The sequence below is a fragment of the Bombina bombina genome, chromosome 6, assembly GCF_027579735.1.
Source record: "Bombina bombina isolate aBomBom1 chromosome 6, aBomBom1.pri, whole genome shotgun sequence".
In the NCBI taxonomy this organism is placed as follows: Eukaryota; Metazoa; Chordata; class Amphibia; order Anura; family Bombinatoridae; genus Bombina; species Bombina bombina.
The window spans coordinates 1,013,065,867-1,013,083,868 of record NC_069504.1 but is presented as its reverse complement, the minus strand read 5'-3'; the positions used below and the strand labels follow the sequence as shown (position 1 = coordinate 1,013,083,868).

At 35.6% G+C, this 18,002-nt stretch overlaps 1 protein-coding gene across 1 annotated transcript in view; it reads right to left on the bottom strand.

Annotated features, from left to right (window-relative positions):
• Positions 1 to 18,002, bottom strand: part of ANO2 (anoctamin 2) — an 850,080-nt gene that overhangs the window by 419,514 nt on the left and 412,564 nt on the right. Inside the window, exons 14-15 of the mRNA XM_053718733.1 lie at positions 13,624 to 13,635; positions 13,335 to 13,409 (exon numbers count right to left, since the gene is read on the bottom strand). Coding sequence (XP_053574708.1) covers positions 13,335 to 13,409; positions 13,624 to 13,635 — 87 coding nt within the window. The remainder of the gene's footprint in view (positions 1 to 13,334; positions 13,410 to 13,623; positions 13,636 to 18,002) is intronic.

Below are 18,002 nucleotides of genomic sequence, written 5' to 3'. Positions count from 1 at the left end.
CCTTACCAGCCCTTAAAAGGGCCTTTTGTGGGGCATGCCCCAAAGAAATCAGCTCTTTTGCATGTTAAAAAAAACACAATACCACCCCCCAACATTTACAACCCACCACCCACATACCTTCATCCATCCGACGAGGAGCGGCTCCATCTTCAAAGGAACCTTCATTCGTCGTCTAGTCGTCGGTCAAGAAGGATGTTCCACGCCGGAGGTCTTGAAGATGGAGCCGCTCCTCGTCGGATGCATGAAGATAGAAGATGCCGCTTGGATGAAGATGTCTGCCGGTCCGGATGTCCTCTTCTGCCCGGATAGGATGAAGACTTCTGCCACTCCGGATGCCCTCTTTTGGTCCATAGGTGCCCGGTTGGGTGAAGACAACTCAAGGTAGGGAGATCTTCAGGGGGGTAGTGTTAGGTTTATTTAAGGGGGGTTTGGGTTAGAGTAGGGGTATGTGGGTGGTGGGTTGTAATGTTGGGGGGTGGTATTGTGTTTTTTTTAACATGCAAAAGAGCTGATTTCTTTGGGGCATGCCCCGCAAAAGGCCATTTTAAGGGCTGGTAAGGTAATAGAGCTGTTAACTTTTGTAATTTAGAATAGGGTAGGGCATTTTTTTATTTTTTGTAACTTAGTTTTTTTTATTTTTTGTAACTTAGTTTATTTAATTGTATTTAATTGTAGGTATTTGTAGTTAATTAATTTAACTTATTTATTGATAGTGTAGTGTTAGGTTTAATTTTAACTTAGGTTAGGATTTATTTTACAGGTAATTTTGTATTTCTTTTAGCTAGGTAGTTATTAAATAGTTAATAACTATTTAATAACTATTCTACCTAGTTAAAATAAATACAAAGTTACCTGTAAAATAAATATAAATCCTAAAATAGCTACAATGTAATTATTAATTACATTGTAGCTATCTTAGGGTTTATTTTACAGGTAAGTATTTATTTTTAAATATTAATAATTTAGTTAATGATAGTGTAGTGTTAGGTGTAATTGTAACTTAGGTTAGTTTTTATTTTACAGGTAAATTGGTAATTATTGTAACTAGGTAGCTATTAAATAGTTAATAACTATTTAATAGCTATTGTGCCTAGTTAAAATAAATTTAAATTTGCCTGAAAATAAATCCTAAAATAGCTATAATATAATTATTAGTAATATTGTAGCTATATTAGGGTTTATTTTATAGGTAAGTATTTAGTTTTAAATAGGATTAATTTAGTTAATAAGAGTAATTTTTATTTAGATTTATTAAAATAATATTTAAGTTAGGGGGGTGTTCGGGTTAGTGTTAGACTTAAGATTAGGGGTTAATTAGTTTAATATAGATGGCAGTGGTATAGGGGGTGCAGAATAGGGGTTAATAAATTTATTATAGGTGGCGACGGTGTAGGGGGCGCAGATTAGGGGTTAATAAGTTTAATATAGGTGGCAGCGGGGTCCGGGAGCGGCGGTTTAGGGTTAAACAATTTATTTAGTTGCGGCGGGGTACGGGATCGGCAGGATAGGAGTTAATAAATTTATTATAGGTGGCGGCGGTATAGGGGGGACAGGATAGGGGTTAATAGGTATTATGTAGGTGGCGGCGGGGTCTGGGAGCGGCGGTTTAGGGGTTAATCAGTTTATTAGAGTGGCGGTGGGCTCCGGGAGCAACGGTTTTGGGGTTAATACATTTAATATAGTTGCGGCAGGGTCTAGGAGCGGCGGTTTAGGGGTTAATATATTTATTATAGTTGCAGCGGGGTCTAGGAGCGGGGGTTTAGGGGTTAATAACTTTATTTAGTTGCGGGGGGCTCCGGGGGCGCCAGTATAGGGGTAGAACAGTGTAGTTTAGTGTGGGTGCTTAGTGACAGCTTATCAATAAAGCTGGGAAAAAGCCAAAGAGCAGCGAGATCGGATGAGTGATAACTATCACAGTCCGCTGCTCATCGCCCCGTACTTGGTGCGTGGCTTTTTGACAGCTTTTTTGATAACTTTGGCGAGCATATTCAGGTCCGCGGCAGTGATGTGAGGCGAGCTTAGGCGGGCATATTGGGGCCAGCGAAGGCAGGTAAGTAGACGGCTTGATAACTAGAGGCCAAAAAATCCATCAGACATTCAGCGATGTCAGATGGACATGATACGCTACAGCATATCATGTCTGCCAGACATTGGTAAATCGGCCCCAAAGAATGTACTCATTTGCATTTTCCACTTAATGTTCCTCATATAATTAGAAATACAGGGGGCATGTTTTTTTGTTTCTTACATGCATGCAAATGACTGTTTTTAACAATGAGGGGTCTCTTTCACTCTTATGCAACCAAAAGTTTAAAACACCTGGGACACAGTTTGAAGAACAGCAAGGTTGCAACTATTTACAGACCTCATTTAAAGGGGCATTAAACTAAAATGTTACCCCCCCATAAAATGTGTCATTAAGGAAATATAAAAAAAAACATCTTTTTTTATTGTGCCTGCTGTTTTGCTGTAAAATACCTCAGAATATTGGGTTTCACTCTCTCCATAGAGGCTGGCGTGCCTCCATCATTCATATGTATAGTCAAATGTAATAAGCCCTGTAATATTCTATATAATGATTGCGTAGATCACAGCACACATTTATTTTTGTCTCTATTGAACTGAAAACAAAATGGCAACTACGAGTTTCTATACAAAACACGAATTATATATATATATTTTTTATTGGATTTTAACTTTTTTTTTAAACAGTAAATCATGATAACGTGCACACTTTTTTTGTATACATATAATTTGCAATACTTATATATGTTATACTATATAATATTTGACATTAATGCCCCCTTTACTAACTGATGCAGTATCAAACACCCATAAGGATTTCATGGATAGTTTAACGAGATGCACCAATCTAAAGAGTTCCAAAAGCATGGAACAGGTAGTCTATACTTGGTGTTGTATAACTAATGTATTCCACGCTGGGCTGTGTTTAAAAAAGAATATACAAATAGGATGACAAAGGCATTATAAGGAACCATGTTACCATGACAGAACATACTCTGAGCTCTTATTTTCATGTCCTGCCTATTGTTCATTATAGAGACATGGAAGTTAAAAATGTCCTGATTCATGTAGAGTGTACAATTAAAAAATATACTCTACTAATTATTTCTAATATCAAATTTATTGCTTTCTCCTGGTCTCCTTGGTTGAAAATGTGGCACTGGAGCATGTATTTGTCTGGAGCACATTGTTACAAACATTATTACAACCACTGCTGCCATACAGTGTTCAAGATGAATATAACATTTATATAGTTGTGGATCAAAGTTTGCTGTACTTCCCATCTCATTTGGTGTTGCCTTACAATAAAATGTAACATTTTAACAGCAAACTGAAACAGTTTCTTGATACATAAGGTGGGACATAAACTTCGGCAGTATTCTGTTAAAATATAGGCTCATGGGAGCTTAGAAGTGTGCACGTATCTTTAGCGTTCTATGGCAGCCGTGTTTGCCTCAATTCAATTTAAATTTTATGATCTTTTGACATTCAGGTTTTGGATGCAACATTTGGATAATAGCGATATAAAACAACATTTGACAGCTTATATTCTTTTTGCGCCTCACTGATTTTTTTTACAGGACACATTTACAATGTAAATACTGATGTCCCATTTGGTAAATCACAACCAGTATACATGAGAGAGTACACCAAATTCCTAATAGAACTGTTTTGTTTTATTTCCGTTTTATTTACACTTACATATAGATGTCTTAAAGAAAAGTTTGTTTGTTTTCTATTGTTTTGAAAAGTGAGAAAATGCCAAAATTGCAAGAAACAAAATATGTGCACTGGGATTTCAGAATCAATAGCCAAATTGATGGTAATGCAGATTAAAGTAATTGCCTAGTCAGTGTTATTTATACAGTGGGCTTCCTCATATTCATTGCTTTTGCTATTTTGCATAATACACTGAAATAGTATGGAGAGCCTCAGGCTTCAATGCAATACTAAGTAAGTTGATTTTATGTTGTTATACTGGTGGCTATCTTGTAAATTCAATGTACCTAATAAATTATTAATTAAATTAAATGAAAAAGCCAGTTACACATTATGAAGTTTGAAACAAAATTGTTGTTGGCTGGTCTATTTTTATTTAGCTATTTACTATTTAAAAAAAAAAAATTAGCCTGAAAATCTGCTAAACCTTTTCTTGTTTTTAATATACCAAAGCTCCATGTCACTTGTTAATCCCCTTAGAGCCTAATCTTTTTTTTTTTTTTTTTTTTTTTTTTTGTGGGAAATGTTACTTGGCAATATTTATACAAAGATAATACCCAAGATTTTGTCAACACCCCTCTTGGGTAAAAAGTTACACTTCCCCACATGTCTGGAAATGGATGTTGTCCCTCAATGATGACATCATGTTGACTTAATGTTGACCACTGTAATAGGTTACCAGATGTGTTTGGTCCATAATGGAAATTTGAGCAGACTTGATTTCTTTAACTACACCCTCATTTAATTCTTGGACATTAGATGTATGTTTCATAGGAAAAAGATGCATAATGTCCAAGATTTTAACCATAAAGTTCTTTGAGAACAGACATATGCATGTGTGACTGAAGATCTGGAACTATCTGCTAACATAATACTCAATCCATGACTAACAGTCTCCTGGAAATACTTTTGCACATTGTATGGTATCTGTTATTTTGGAACTGGAACAATTATATGTACAGTATATTTTCCACTTATTTTACAGTATCATAACACTCCAGCAGTTGAAACCAAGGATCAGAGAGGTAGAAGTTGCTATAAAGGGACATTAAACACGAGATAAAGATTATCCTCTACCTCCATCTAGTCATGGGTGCCATGTTGAAATGTTTACATTTGTACAGCAACTGATTTTCAGATACTTGCAGTTAAACCTAGGTTCCAATATGGCGGCATGAAACTTATTTAGGGCCAGATTACAAGTGGAGCATTATTTGGTACTTCTGATGAAGCGTTAACTGTGCTAGAAGTGAGGTTTTTGCGCACATCAGGTTGCACACATATTATAAGTTGAAAGTAAACTGTTTTTGCTTGCACGCTCACCTGTCACACGTAAAAGCCAAACTCAGAATATTGAGCATACGATAACCTACTAGATGTCAATGTAGAAAAAGAATTTGAAAAAACCCTAAGGGTCATATTTATTAAGCTCTGTATGGAGCTTGAGGCCCCTTGTTTCAGACGAGCCTTCAGGCTCGCTGGAAACAGAAGTTATGAAGTAGTGGTCTAAAGACCGTTGCTCCATAACTTGTTCACCTGCTCTGAGGCGGCGGACAGAAATCAACCCAATCGAATACAATCGGGTTGATTGACACCCCATGCTAGCAGCTGATAGGCAACAAATCTGTAGGGGGCAGCATTGCACCAGCAGTTCACAAGAACTGCTGGTGCAATGATAAATTCCGACAGTGTATGCTGTCGGCATTTATGGATGTGCAGCAGACATGATACGCTACTTCGTATCATGTCCGCTCACACATTGATAAATATACCCCTAAAACTCTACTCGATTGCATATTCTCAAGTTCGCTAACCCGACATGAAAATATGAATATTTCACATTTTAATGTTCTTCACATAGCAGAATATCTTCTATTTATTCAGAAATTCATATTTCTACATATATCTGATGGTGTTTTGGTACAATATATATATATATATATATATATATATATATATACACATGATTACATATAGGCATAGATATGTACAGATATATATAGGAATATATATATATATATATATATATATATGTGCAGAACATTGGAAGGGGAAATATTTACAGTAAATACATAGTTAAAACACTTGTTAAATATGAATATTGCATAAATATGTTTTCTCATGTTTTCATCTACTTAACTGCAAAGGGCTCCACTGCACTTATGTATAAGTATATATGTACACATATGTGTTTATGTGTCTGTAAATACATAGATGCACATATAAATACATATGCACACACACATTTATATATGTGTATACATACATATCGATATTAAGACATGTATATGTATTTATCTCAATGTTAAAGCCCTTTGTCTGCCTTTTGTTTTTTCTAACACCTGAGACCTCATATCTTTGAGCCCTTATAACTTTTTTGTGCATTTGTTTTTTAAAATAACTTTTATCAGATAGTGTGAGGTTTTTAAAATATTTTTTATCACATAGTTATGTGTGTAACTACAATTTGTGTTATGTAATATTTTTGTGCTTCACAAAACAGTTAACCAGAGCTCTGAGGTTGTGCTAATCCGACGAGCGTTAACTTCAATCGCGCTCAAGCTATCTTGTTTACTTTCAACTTGTAATACGAGCGAAAAGCCAGATGCGCATAAACAGCCGTGATAAACCATTTTCCGCTTGCGCGTAATGGTTAGCATGCCACTTGTAATCTATCCCAATAATTAACCAGCCATTACAAGTGGCTCGCGGTAGCAATTAGTGCTTATAAAATTAACCAGAGATCAGATCTCTGGTTAATTTTATAAATATTCCCAAAATGTCCCCAAAATACTGTGTAGTGTAGTTTATTAAAATAGAAAGATGGCAGCATCTTTATTTTTTTTTAATAAACTTACTGCACTAGGCTGTATTTTGGGGTTAAAGTTGGTGGGAGTGGGTTTGTTAGAAAAAAAAAAACACTGAAAAGTGCCTTTAGATTGCGGTCAATGGGAACTGTGTGTTCAGAGTAAATTAATATATATATGCTTATATACATATCTATTTATGTGTTAATATATGTATATACAGATATTAACACATAAACATATATGTATATCAGCATATACTGTACATATATATTTGATTGCTGCCATCGCTGAGCGACTTACCCCCTTCGCTTGTGTTGAAGCTCTGATGCTGTCTGTGATGGCATAAGAAAGAGCCTCCCATGGGAGCCTGTGGAAGCACGCTCTCGTGAGTGCAATGCTTCCTAGTAATGCGAACCCGGGGTTACATTTGCATTGCAGCTAACTTGCAATACCAGCACACATTAGCGTGTGCTGGTATTAAAAAGTGGAGCGCAAATATCATTTTCATGAAAGCGATATATAGCACTCCACTTGTAATCTAGCCCTTAGTGTTCAATGCCCCTTTAAGATGAAGTTGCTTCTAAAAAATGTTTTATTTTTTATTTACCATTAAGGCATATGCTAGCCTTTTTATCATGAAAACATATTTCAGTATTTAGACACATTACAATCAGCTACTTGCCTGTTTGTTAGCAAAAATAGATAAGGAACATTTGCTTATCCCTTTTAGTAAATAATATAAATACTATCACCTAGATTACGAGTTTTGCGGTAACAGGGGTGCAGTTTTCCCTCACCGCTCGCTTGCAGACAACGCTGGTATTACAGGTTTTTAGAAACCTGGTGTTAGCCGCAGAAAAGTTAGCGTAGAGCAAAATTTTGCTCCACATCTCACCTCAATACCAGCGCTGCTTACGGTAGCAGTGAGCTGGTGTAACGTGCTTGTGCACGATTTCCCCATAGGAATCAATGGGGGAGAGCCGGCTGAAAAAAAACCTTACACCTGCAAAAAAGCAGAGTTCAGCTCTTAACGCAGTCCCATTGATTCCTGTGGGGAAATACATTTTATGTCTACACCTAACACCCTAACATGAACCCCGAGTCTAAACACCCCTAATATTACACTTATTAACCACTAATCCGCTGCCCCCGACATCACCGACACCTACATTATATTATTAACCCCTAATCTGCTGCTCCGGACACCACCGCCACCTACATTATACTTATTAGCCCCTAATCTGCTGCCCCCAACATCGCCGACACCTACATTATATTTATTAACCCCTAATCTGCCGCCCCCAATGTCGCCGCCACCTACCTACACTTATTAACCCCTAATCTGCCATCCCCAATGTCGCCACCACTATATTAAAGTTATTAACCCCTAAACCTAAGTCTTACCCTAACCCTAACCCTCCTAACTTAAATATAATTTAAATAAATCTAAATAAAATAACTACAATTAACTAAATTATTCCTATTTAAAACTAAATACTTATCTATAAAATAAACCCTAAGATAGCTACAATATAACTAATGGTTACATTGTAGCTAGCTTAGGATTTATTTTTATTTTACAGGCAACTTTGTATTTATTTTAACTAGGTAGAATAGTTATTAAATAGTTATTAACTATTAACTAACTACCTAGCTAAAATAAAGACAAATTTACCTGTAAAATAAAACCTAACCTAAGTTACAATTACATCTAACACTACACTATACTTAAATTAATTCCCTAAACTAAATACAATTAAATACAATTATCTAAAGTACGAAAAAACCCCCACTAAATTACAGAAAATAATAAAATAATTACAAGTTTTTTAAACTAATTACACCTAATCTAATCCCCCTAATAAAATAAAAAGCCCCCCAAAATAATAAAAAGCCCTACCCTATACAAAATTACAAATAGCCCTTAAAAGGGCCTTTTGCAGGGCATTGCCCCAAAGTAATCAGTTCTTTTACCTGTAAAAAAAAGTACAATAACCCCCAACATTAAAACCCACCACCCACACACCCAACCCTACTCTAAAACCCACCCAATACCCCCTTAATAAAACCTAACACTAACCCCTTGAAGATCACCCTACCTTGAGAAGTCTTCACCAACCGGCTCAAAGTCCTCAACGAAGCTGGGCGAAGTGGTCCTCCAGACGGGCAGAAGTCTTCATCCAAGCCGGAAAGAAGAGGTCCTCCAGACGGGCAGAAGTCTTCATCTAGGCAGCATTTTCTATCTTCATCCATCCGGCGCGGAGCGGCTCCATCTTCAAGACATCCGACGCGGAGCATCCTCTTCAAATGACGTCCAACTGAAGAATGAAGGTTCCTTTAAATGACGTCATCCAAGATGGCATCCCTTCAATTCCTATTGTCTGATAGAATTCTATCAGCCAATCGGAATTAAGGTAGAAAAAACCTATTGGCTGATGCAATCAGCCAATAGGATTGAGCTTGCATTCTATTGGCTGATCCAATCAGCCAATAGAATGTGAGCTCAATCCTATTGACTGATTGGATCAGCCAATAGGATTGAAGTTCAATCCTATTGGCTGATTGCATCAGCCAAAATATTTTTTCTACCTTAATTCCGATTGGCTGATAGAATTCTAAATTGAAGGGACGCCATCTTGGATGACATCATTTAAAGGAACCTTCATTCTTCAGTTGGATGCTGTCAGCATTTATCATTGCCGCCCCCTGCAGATTTGCGGCCAATCAGTCTCTAGCAGGGGGTATCAATCAACCCCATACTTGATAAATATTAGCTACTGTGTCATACTAGAGAATTTTAATAATTATTTGTTGTTATGGGAAATATTAGGAAAGGGTTATGTCTAGTGTTAGTTTAGGGAAACAGTTAATGGGACAGTCTACCCCTTAGTCATCTTAAAGTCTTACCTTAGATTAGGCTGCAAATATAGCCTCCCGCACCCTTTTTATATAATGCATCAGGAACAGTGAAAAAGTTATTTTAAAATTAATATTGTTTCTGGACACTTTGAAATGACATCACAATATGGGCAGCATCTAGGCACTCTGCTGAAAAGCATTGTCAGTCTGTTGAATTGAACTAGTGAGCCTTTTGTGATTGGATACCATATGCAGCCTAGATCATGATGTCATCAGTGGGCTGAGCTTGGCAGCCATATCAAAGTGACCAGAAACAATATTAATTTTAAAATAACAGTTTTATCATTACTGCTGAATGATATAGAAAAGGTGTTGGTGGCTGTTTGCAGCTTAATCTAAAGTAAGACCTTAAAATGACCAAAGTGTAGACTATCCCTTTAATGGAAAAGGCTGAGATTAGGATTACAGTTAGGTTAGAAATAGAGTTTGGGTTATTTTAAGGATAATCTCTTGTCATCCAATTTAAGATATCTTTATCAGCATAGTTGTGTAGTTGACAGTGTTAGTAGTGCATTATTTTTAATTATTAAAACTTGAAAGTGAAAATTAAAATTTAATGGCTCGGATAGAGCGTGCCATTTTTAACACACTTTAACATTCACTTCTGCTATCAAATTTACTTTGATTTCTTGAGATTGTTTGTTGAAAAACAAACATCCTTGCTGGGAGCTAGCTGGTGTTTGGTGGCTACACCAATTTGTCTCTTGTCATTGGCACACCAGATGTGTTCTGTAGTGCATTGCTGCTCTGGGGCTGATTTTATCTATGAGTTTAACTCATTTGCAGGGATTAAACACATTGTAATATGCAAGAAACGATGCTATAAAATAACGGCAGAGCATTTTTTTGCACTTGTATGTCCCTTTAAAAACGTTAATTCAAGACCACTAAACCTATCACAAAAATGACACTGTGACTAGTCTTTTATTTAGTTCAGGACAAAAATGTCATAGTGCAACAATCCTTTAAATGTTAAATAATTGAGATAGAGGAAGAGGGGATATAGAGACTTTAGAGTGGACAAATTTATAATGAATATTAGATTATATATAAAAAAATACATTTACTAATATTTATAAAAGGGACACTAAAACCTTTAATGATTCAGATAGCGCGTGCAATTCCTTCTATTATCAATTTTTCTTTGTTCTCTTCCTGTCTTTATTAAAAAAGCAGGAATGTAAGCTTAAGAAGAGTCGGCACATTTTTGGTTGAGAACCTGGGTTAGGCTTGCTTATTGGTTTAATAAATGTAGCCACCAATAAGCAAACACTATCCTGAGTGCTGAACTTAAAATGGGCTGACTCCTATGCTTTAAATTCTTGCTTTTAAAATAAAAATAGCAAGAGAACGAAAACAAATTGATAGTAGGGTTATTACTATCTTAATTAGAAAGTTGCTTAAAATTGCATGCTCTATCTAAATTAGAAAATAAAAAAATGTAGTATCCCTTTAAAATTAAAACTATATCAATTTAAATATAAGTTCTATACTTAGTAAAACTCTATTTAAATAATGGTTACTATCTAAGGTCTGAGGTTATAGTGTTTAAAAAAACAAAAACAAAAAAAACAAACAAAAACAAAAAAGTTACAATAATGCTCTAAAGCCATGCTTAAACCTTCCAAAGTTCTTGGCAATACATTGATCCTTTTCAGTGCAGTAAAAGATATTGGTCCTGGAACATGCAGCAATTTAAATAAACTTGTAACCAATTATAATTGTGCTGGCCATACTAGAGTGACAATATTGGATATCCAGCTGGCGCACATCAGACCTTTTTTATTGCATACTTTAGAAACTCTATACCTAATATAACATACAAGAACAGGATCTTAACATTTTTATTAAATTTATTTTTGGGGAAATTATTATTTTTATATTATAAATAATAACAGAATGGATTAGTTCATTGAAAATCATTTAAAAACATGGTTTAGCAGTTATTGTATAACATTTTAAATCAAAGTCCCCATTATTCTTGGCAGTTGTGACATCTATTTTGTATGAGCATATGAAGGTTTAATATAATGTTGAAACTTTATACAATCAAACATAAAGGTGAAGTATTACAAGCTTTATTTAATTAAAACGTAGTATACTCACTCAACATAAAAATATATTCTGCCTTAAAGGGACATGAAACCCATTTTTTTTTTTGTGATTTAGAAAGAGCATGTCATTTTAAACAACTTTCTAATTTACTTCTATTATCTCATTTGCTCCATTCTCTTGATATCACTTGCTGAAAAACATGTCTAGATATGCTCAGTAGCTGCTGATTGGTTGCTGCACATAGAAGCCTTGTGTGATTGGCTCACACATGTGCATTGCTATTTCTTCAACAAAGGATATCTAAAGAATTGAGCAAATTAGATAATAGAAGTAAATTGAAAAGTTGTTTAAAATTACATGCCCTATCTGAATCATGAAAGTTTAATTTTTACTAGACTGCCCCTTTAAGACTTGAGTAGACAAGTGGACCTAGAGTGTCTTTGGTATTAATTTGAAAAATTGGCTTCTCAGACCGTTAATTAAAGGAATAGGATAATCAAAATTAAACTTGCATGATTCAGATAGAGAATGTTATTTTAAGACACTTTTAATTTCACTTCTATTTTCAAATGTGCTTCATTTTCTTGGTATCCCTTGTTGAAAAATAATACACACATATCCTACACTAGTGGGAGTTAGCTGCTGATTGGTTCCTGCACACATTTGTCTCTTGTGATTGGCTGACTAAATGTGTTCATCAAGCTGCCAGTAATGCAATGCTGTTCCTTCACAAAAGGATAACAAAATAATTAAGCAAATTTGATAATAGAAGTAAATTGGAAAGTTGTTTAAAATTGAATTTTCTACACAGCTTTAACTAAACTTTTACTTTTTATTTAATTAACCATTTTCCAGTACTTTGACATTGAAATCAACAAGGGTTTTTAGTCATGCTTGGAAATAAAAAAAAAATACATATGAACATTTACTATTATTAGCACAACATTTGTTTTCAATACTGTGGTCAACATTTGTTATTAAAAAGTACAATTAGGCATGGTTAGGTTGTGTATAGTTATGGTACTTGTGATACTCTAAACACTCCATGATTTTAAAACAAATTATTAAACTGGTAATGTGGTAAATTACAATAAATATATTTCATCTTTGCCAAAATATGCCAATAAACATGTAAAAATATGATCTGGGAGAATGTAATACTGCATATATAAATTGTCTCTCTACAAACAATTGATAATAATAATCTATATGTGCAATGTATTGTTACATTTATTGTAATCTCACAGGTCATAACCCTTCATAGATGATTCGCTCTATCCCTCATAAGACACGTTTTCCCAATCTTTTTAGTTTCTTCTAGGGCCTAGGAAACCATGAAGAGTTTCAAAACTCTGGTTCAGAATCTGTGTTCAAATATTATATTTTAAGGCAAATATAATTCACTCTATACATATATATTAAAAAACGGAACCAGTTACAGTATATGTAACCTGACATTAAATTCACTCTCTTTAAACAAGATTTGGGATATTGTATATAGTCAAGAGATATCATGGTCATAAAAGAGTATGTGCTTGTACAATAATGTGTTATTAAATACATTATTGCTTTGCTTCTTACAGCACAAAAAAATGGATATTAGTTATTCACCAAAGGCCTCATATAAATTATATTATATATGTAATTATGTATGTTATTTTATATATATATATATATATATATATATATATATATATATATATATATACACAATATAAATGCATACATAATATGTATTATTATTAATTTTTAAAATCTTGTTAGCCTTCAGTGCTGGAATTTTAGGTCAAGATTAAATGGACTTACCACATTCTTGCCATTGCTGTTATCTTTTTCTCTCATTAAAAGCAATTTGGTTTGATATTCTGGTCTTGGATGTTCCTATATAAGAAAATAAAGTTAATAAGTGAATGTCATTAGCAAGGTATTCATGGTCTACAAACGTCAAACACGACCAATAGAGGACAATACACCGAGACACAGTTGAGGAGCTGTGGTTTAACCATAGGACACAATGAATCACAATCACTGGAACTGGAGGGACCAAACACTTGAGGACAACCATAGGTTTAACAAAGGGGAAAGCAAATCAAACCTTTATACGCTCCTTGGTGCATATTTGATGGTAAAAAAAAGGAAAGAAAACATATTATAAATATTGGCCAAGAAAAAAAAAAATCAGAGAAGCCATAATTTTAATACAGTGATGAAAAAAAAAGTTATTGTGGAATTAAAATCTGTTAATTTTTCAGTAATACTAAGGCATAAATACAATTTATGCAAATCATAAACTATGCCATTGCTCTGCGTGCTTGAGCAATTCTTTATTGTCCAAATACAATGATTGCTTAGTTTAGGTTCTATGCATAACAGGACTAAATTATAAGGGCAGAAGAAAAATTAGATAAATAAAAAAAATACTGTGTTTTCACTCTTAGAGAGTCTGAAGGGAGAATAAGAAATTTTATGGAGAAACTGAATGGGTCATAAGCTAATGAACGTGAGGAATATATGAAGGGAAGGAGAAAGAGTGGATCTTAGAACAATATTAATACAGTATTTAGAGAAAGTTGAAAGGGAGAGAGAGTTACAAAAGACTCAAAGGGCAAGGAGAATGAAGTTGAAAGCACTAAGGGGTCAATTCATTAAGAGGTGAATTGAAACATTTAAATTACCACCATAAAAATGAATCACAAATGGCCAAACGCAGTGAGTATCTTCTGCAAGAAGAGCTGAGTTAGCTCTTCACATTGCAGTTAATTATGTGTACAATTCACCTAAAATAGGAGAATTGCATGTGAATTCTGTCCAGCATTAAGCATTCTGCAGGGCTAACGCAGCTCTTCTTGCAAAAGATACTTAGGTTAGGTCAGTCGTAATGCATAGTTAAAATTCAATATTTAAAATCACCTACAAATCACCTGCAATCAATCTCTTTGTGAATAAAGCCCTAAGAGTAGGGAAGAAAGAGGTAAAACACAGGCCAGCAAAATTGAAAAAAAGGGAGAAACGCAAATGTGAGAACACTTGCAAAGAGACTTATGGTAACATGAAATGTAAATTTATACTTGACAATCCAATACAAATTATGAGAAGTGAAACGGTTTACAAGTGAAGTGTTCTAGAGCTTGTATTTAAAAATAATTGTGTTCTGAAAAATAATGTATTTTTATTAGGTTTTAATGTTTTTTGTTTTTTTTTTAAATGTAATTTTTATTGAGGTTTAGTTAAAGGCATACATAGATCATAATAGCAGATTCTTATGTCACATGAGAAAAGGCTTCAATGTTACAGGAGTAATAAAATAAACATGAAAGAGACGTATAGCCAACAATTTACATGACTCGCAAACATTATACAGATAGGATGCTGATCTTTCAGGAACCTTCTATATGACACAATATATTACTCTTGGGCCAACAAAAGTAACAGGAAATAATGAAGTGAAAGAAGGAGATTGTACCCAAGGAGACCAATTTTGGGCCTCATTCATAAACCTCAATATTTTTTTTAAATTTTGTTCCTGAGGTCCTGAAGATTCATACAACATAGGACAGGAGGGATGTTAACTGGGAATAATAATGAATCCACAGGACTACTCATAAATTATGTTGATTACTAAAGTAGTTTAGAGCAGTTAGTAACTGGTATTGTAAGCATGTTCAATTTAAGTGAGAATATGGTTCTACTAAATAGATAATATGGTGAAATGTATAAGTGTAGGTAGTTTGCGGCATAGGCAAGAGAAGCCGCGTAATTAGACCTTCTAGATTAGGAGGTTCATTATGGGGATGGAGGGGGAGGTGGGAAGTTGAATGCGATATATAGGGTATGTAGCTGAAGAGGCATTTAAGTTGTAGTGTGTCAAAGAGTTGCTTGGGGGAGTTTAACAACCGGATAAACAGCAAATATTAAATATAATGTAGAAGGTAGGGAAACCATGAGTGTGGACATCAGCGTGGGTCCAGCCCACCATGATGTCGTAGCTAATGTTGCATTGCTGTGCCACGCTTTACCCCAATAGAGGCCGCATCGACAGGTTAATAGGTTTGCAGATCCTAACTTGCAAGTAATAAAGTAAAGCATACAAACTGGCTTTTTGGGCAAACAAAAAACGTAAGCATGGTAGGTATAGATGACAATGTCTCAAACATAACAGATACTTGGATTACCATATCTGATGATATAATGTAATAGCAACATGGGAACAGAGGGGGGCTCAAGAGCAAAACTGTAGTGCACTCCAATCAACTATTTAGACAAAACCAGGCTTAGCATTATACACCCTGAGGATTATGTGTTGGGAATGTGTAGCGGTAATAAACCAGAACATGCTAAACCAAATATACTTAAGTCCCTCTGGATTCTATGGATACATGGTACTGTAATGAGTATAGGTGTGAATGGGAATTGAAAATAGTCTACATGAGGGGAGCAATATTTTATGTTAGACATGCTAGCAGATAAAATGGAATACAGAGCGCCGCCTCGGCCGCTGGCAGCCGCTCCACAGTCCACAAAACAGCAGAGTTGCAAAGAATGGAATGCATGGAGTCTTCAATTCATACATAAATATACTAAGAATATAAATTCAATTCCCAATCAGTTTTCTTTGTAATGTAGCTATCCTAACAACTAAGATAAATTAAATTTGCTCTCTAAAACACCTATATTGACCAATAATAATATGAGGCAGAGTGTGGCATTGATGCAGGAAAACTATGTATAAAAGGTGCCAATAGCAATTAGCTACATGCGTGGTGTAGGAGTATATTCAACAACAGATCAATAGTGGAGACCTACATGAGTGCCCTATATCTGCGTTCTAGGATCCTAAGAAAGAGAGCAGTATAGTAGTCACATGAGAGGATCCAATACCAGAAATATATGCCAGTTTGTGGCCAGTATGTAAGATTAATCATATGAGCAGGAGAGAATTAAACACAAAGCTCAACAAACCTTGGAACAGGACAAAACACATTGTTAACTTAAACACATTTGCGGAGTAGAGTATAAAACAAGCATAAAAGATGGGAGGTAGTATAGTCTAAGTCTGTAATCCGAGGTGCAGACTAAATGCATTGTCAGCTCAGGTCAGTGACCGCCATTGATGCCCAGAACAGTAATAGTTTATGTCAAAATCGCTCACTTGTAACTAAAAACACACAGAAGTACTAAGCACAGTAAAACATTTAACTAGACATAATTGCAGAACGTAATAACCAGTATCTAACATGAGCTAGCTGAGGAAACCCGTGGAATATATCTATAAAGTTCACTGGGAAGAAATGCAGTAAGAGAGTTCAATAGTATAGCGGCACAAGATTTCTACGGCTGTACGGTCTCATCCTACATCTGCTCGCCAGATGTGAAAGCGTCCCAGATCTTGTGTAGGATTAGAAAGAGATGTGTCAGTCTGTCAATGTTTCTTGTAGGGCTATCAGCCCCTCAGGTTATCCCCCCAAAAAAGTGCCTCCAGGGTCCCACTGCCTATCGAAGCAATGGACGTAGCGGTAGTGGCAGCAGGGTTGCTGGGCAGGTGACTGTGACAGTTGTGCTCCGTTACCCACACGGGCAAGGCTTTTAAGGAGGATGGTGAGTAGATTGAGGGTCGGTTTCAGGTGCGTGGCTAGCAAGGAACATTTTGTCGGCTTGCGTGCAGCAGCTGAGCGTGAGCATCTGATATGTCCCTTAAGATGAGTGCGCAGTGGAGCCGTACTGTGTACCTGAGAGTCCACTGTTGTTATGCCCTGGGTGGTCTCGGGAGTCACACGGTCACCAGGATATTTGTGACCTTCAGGTGGTTCTTCGTTGCCAGCACCCGGCTTCAAGGGGGTCTCTGATAAGGGATCTGGGCTGAAGCTGAAAGCCACTGCCATGTGTCTTTCCAACTTGTGAAAATGCTTGTGTAGGAGTCCCTCCAAAGCTCTGAGGAAAGTAGTAGGTTCCATGTGTGGATAGCCTTCAACCAATTCACACCGCTGTAGGGGATCGCTATATAGTAGGTGTTGCTTAGATATTAAGATGGCCGCTCTCCAGTGCTCCAAACGGCTGTCTGTGATGTGGAAGCAAACAACATTTAGCACACTTTAGGTTATTTTTTCCGAGTTAGGGTTATCCTTTTGCCAGGGTGCAGTTGTAGCAGCAGCCATATCGCAAAATAGATGATCTTGAGCATTTAGAAACATAAAATTTGTCGGCTTAGAGCCGGAGCTGTGAAAAAACACGTCTGCTCAGTTGTTCAGCTGTCTCCGCCCCCCCGCAGGTTTTAATGTTTTATATACCCACATAAAAAAATTCTAAAATGGAAATATTAGAACTAGAATTTCTGGCAAAAAAAGGAAAATTTCTCAGGGTTATATAAAAGAATCATTGAGTTTGTTAAATATCGATAAAAAGCATAAATACAAAAATAAGGGCTAGATTACAAATCGGGCAGTATATTACATTTTTGCTATAGTGAAAACTCTGTTA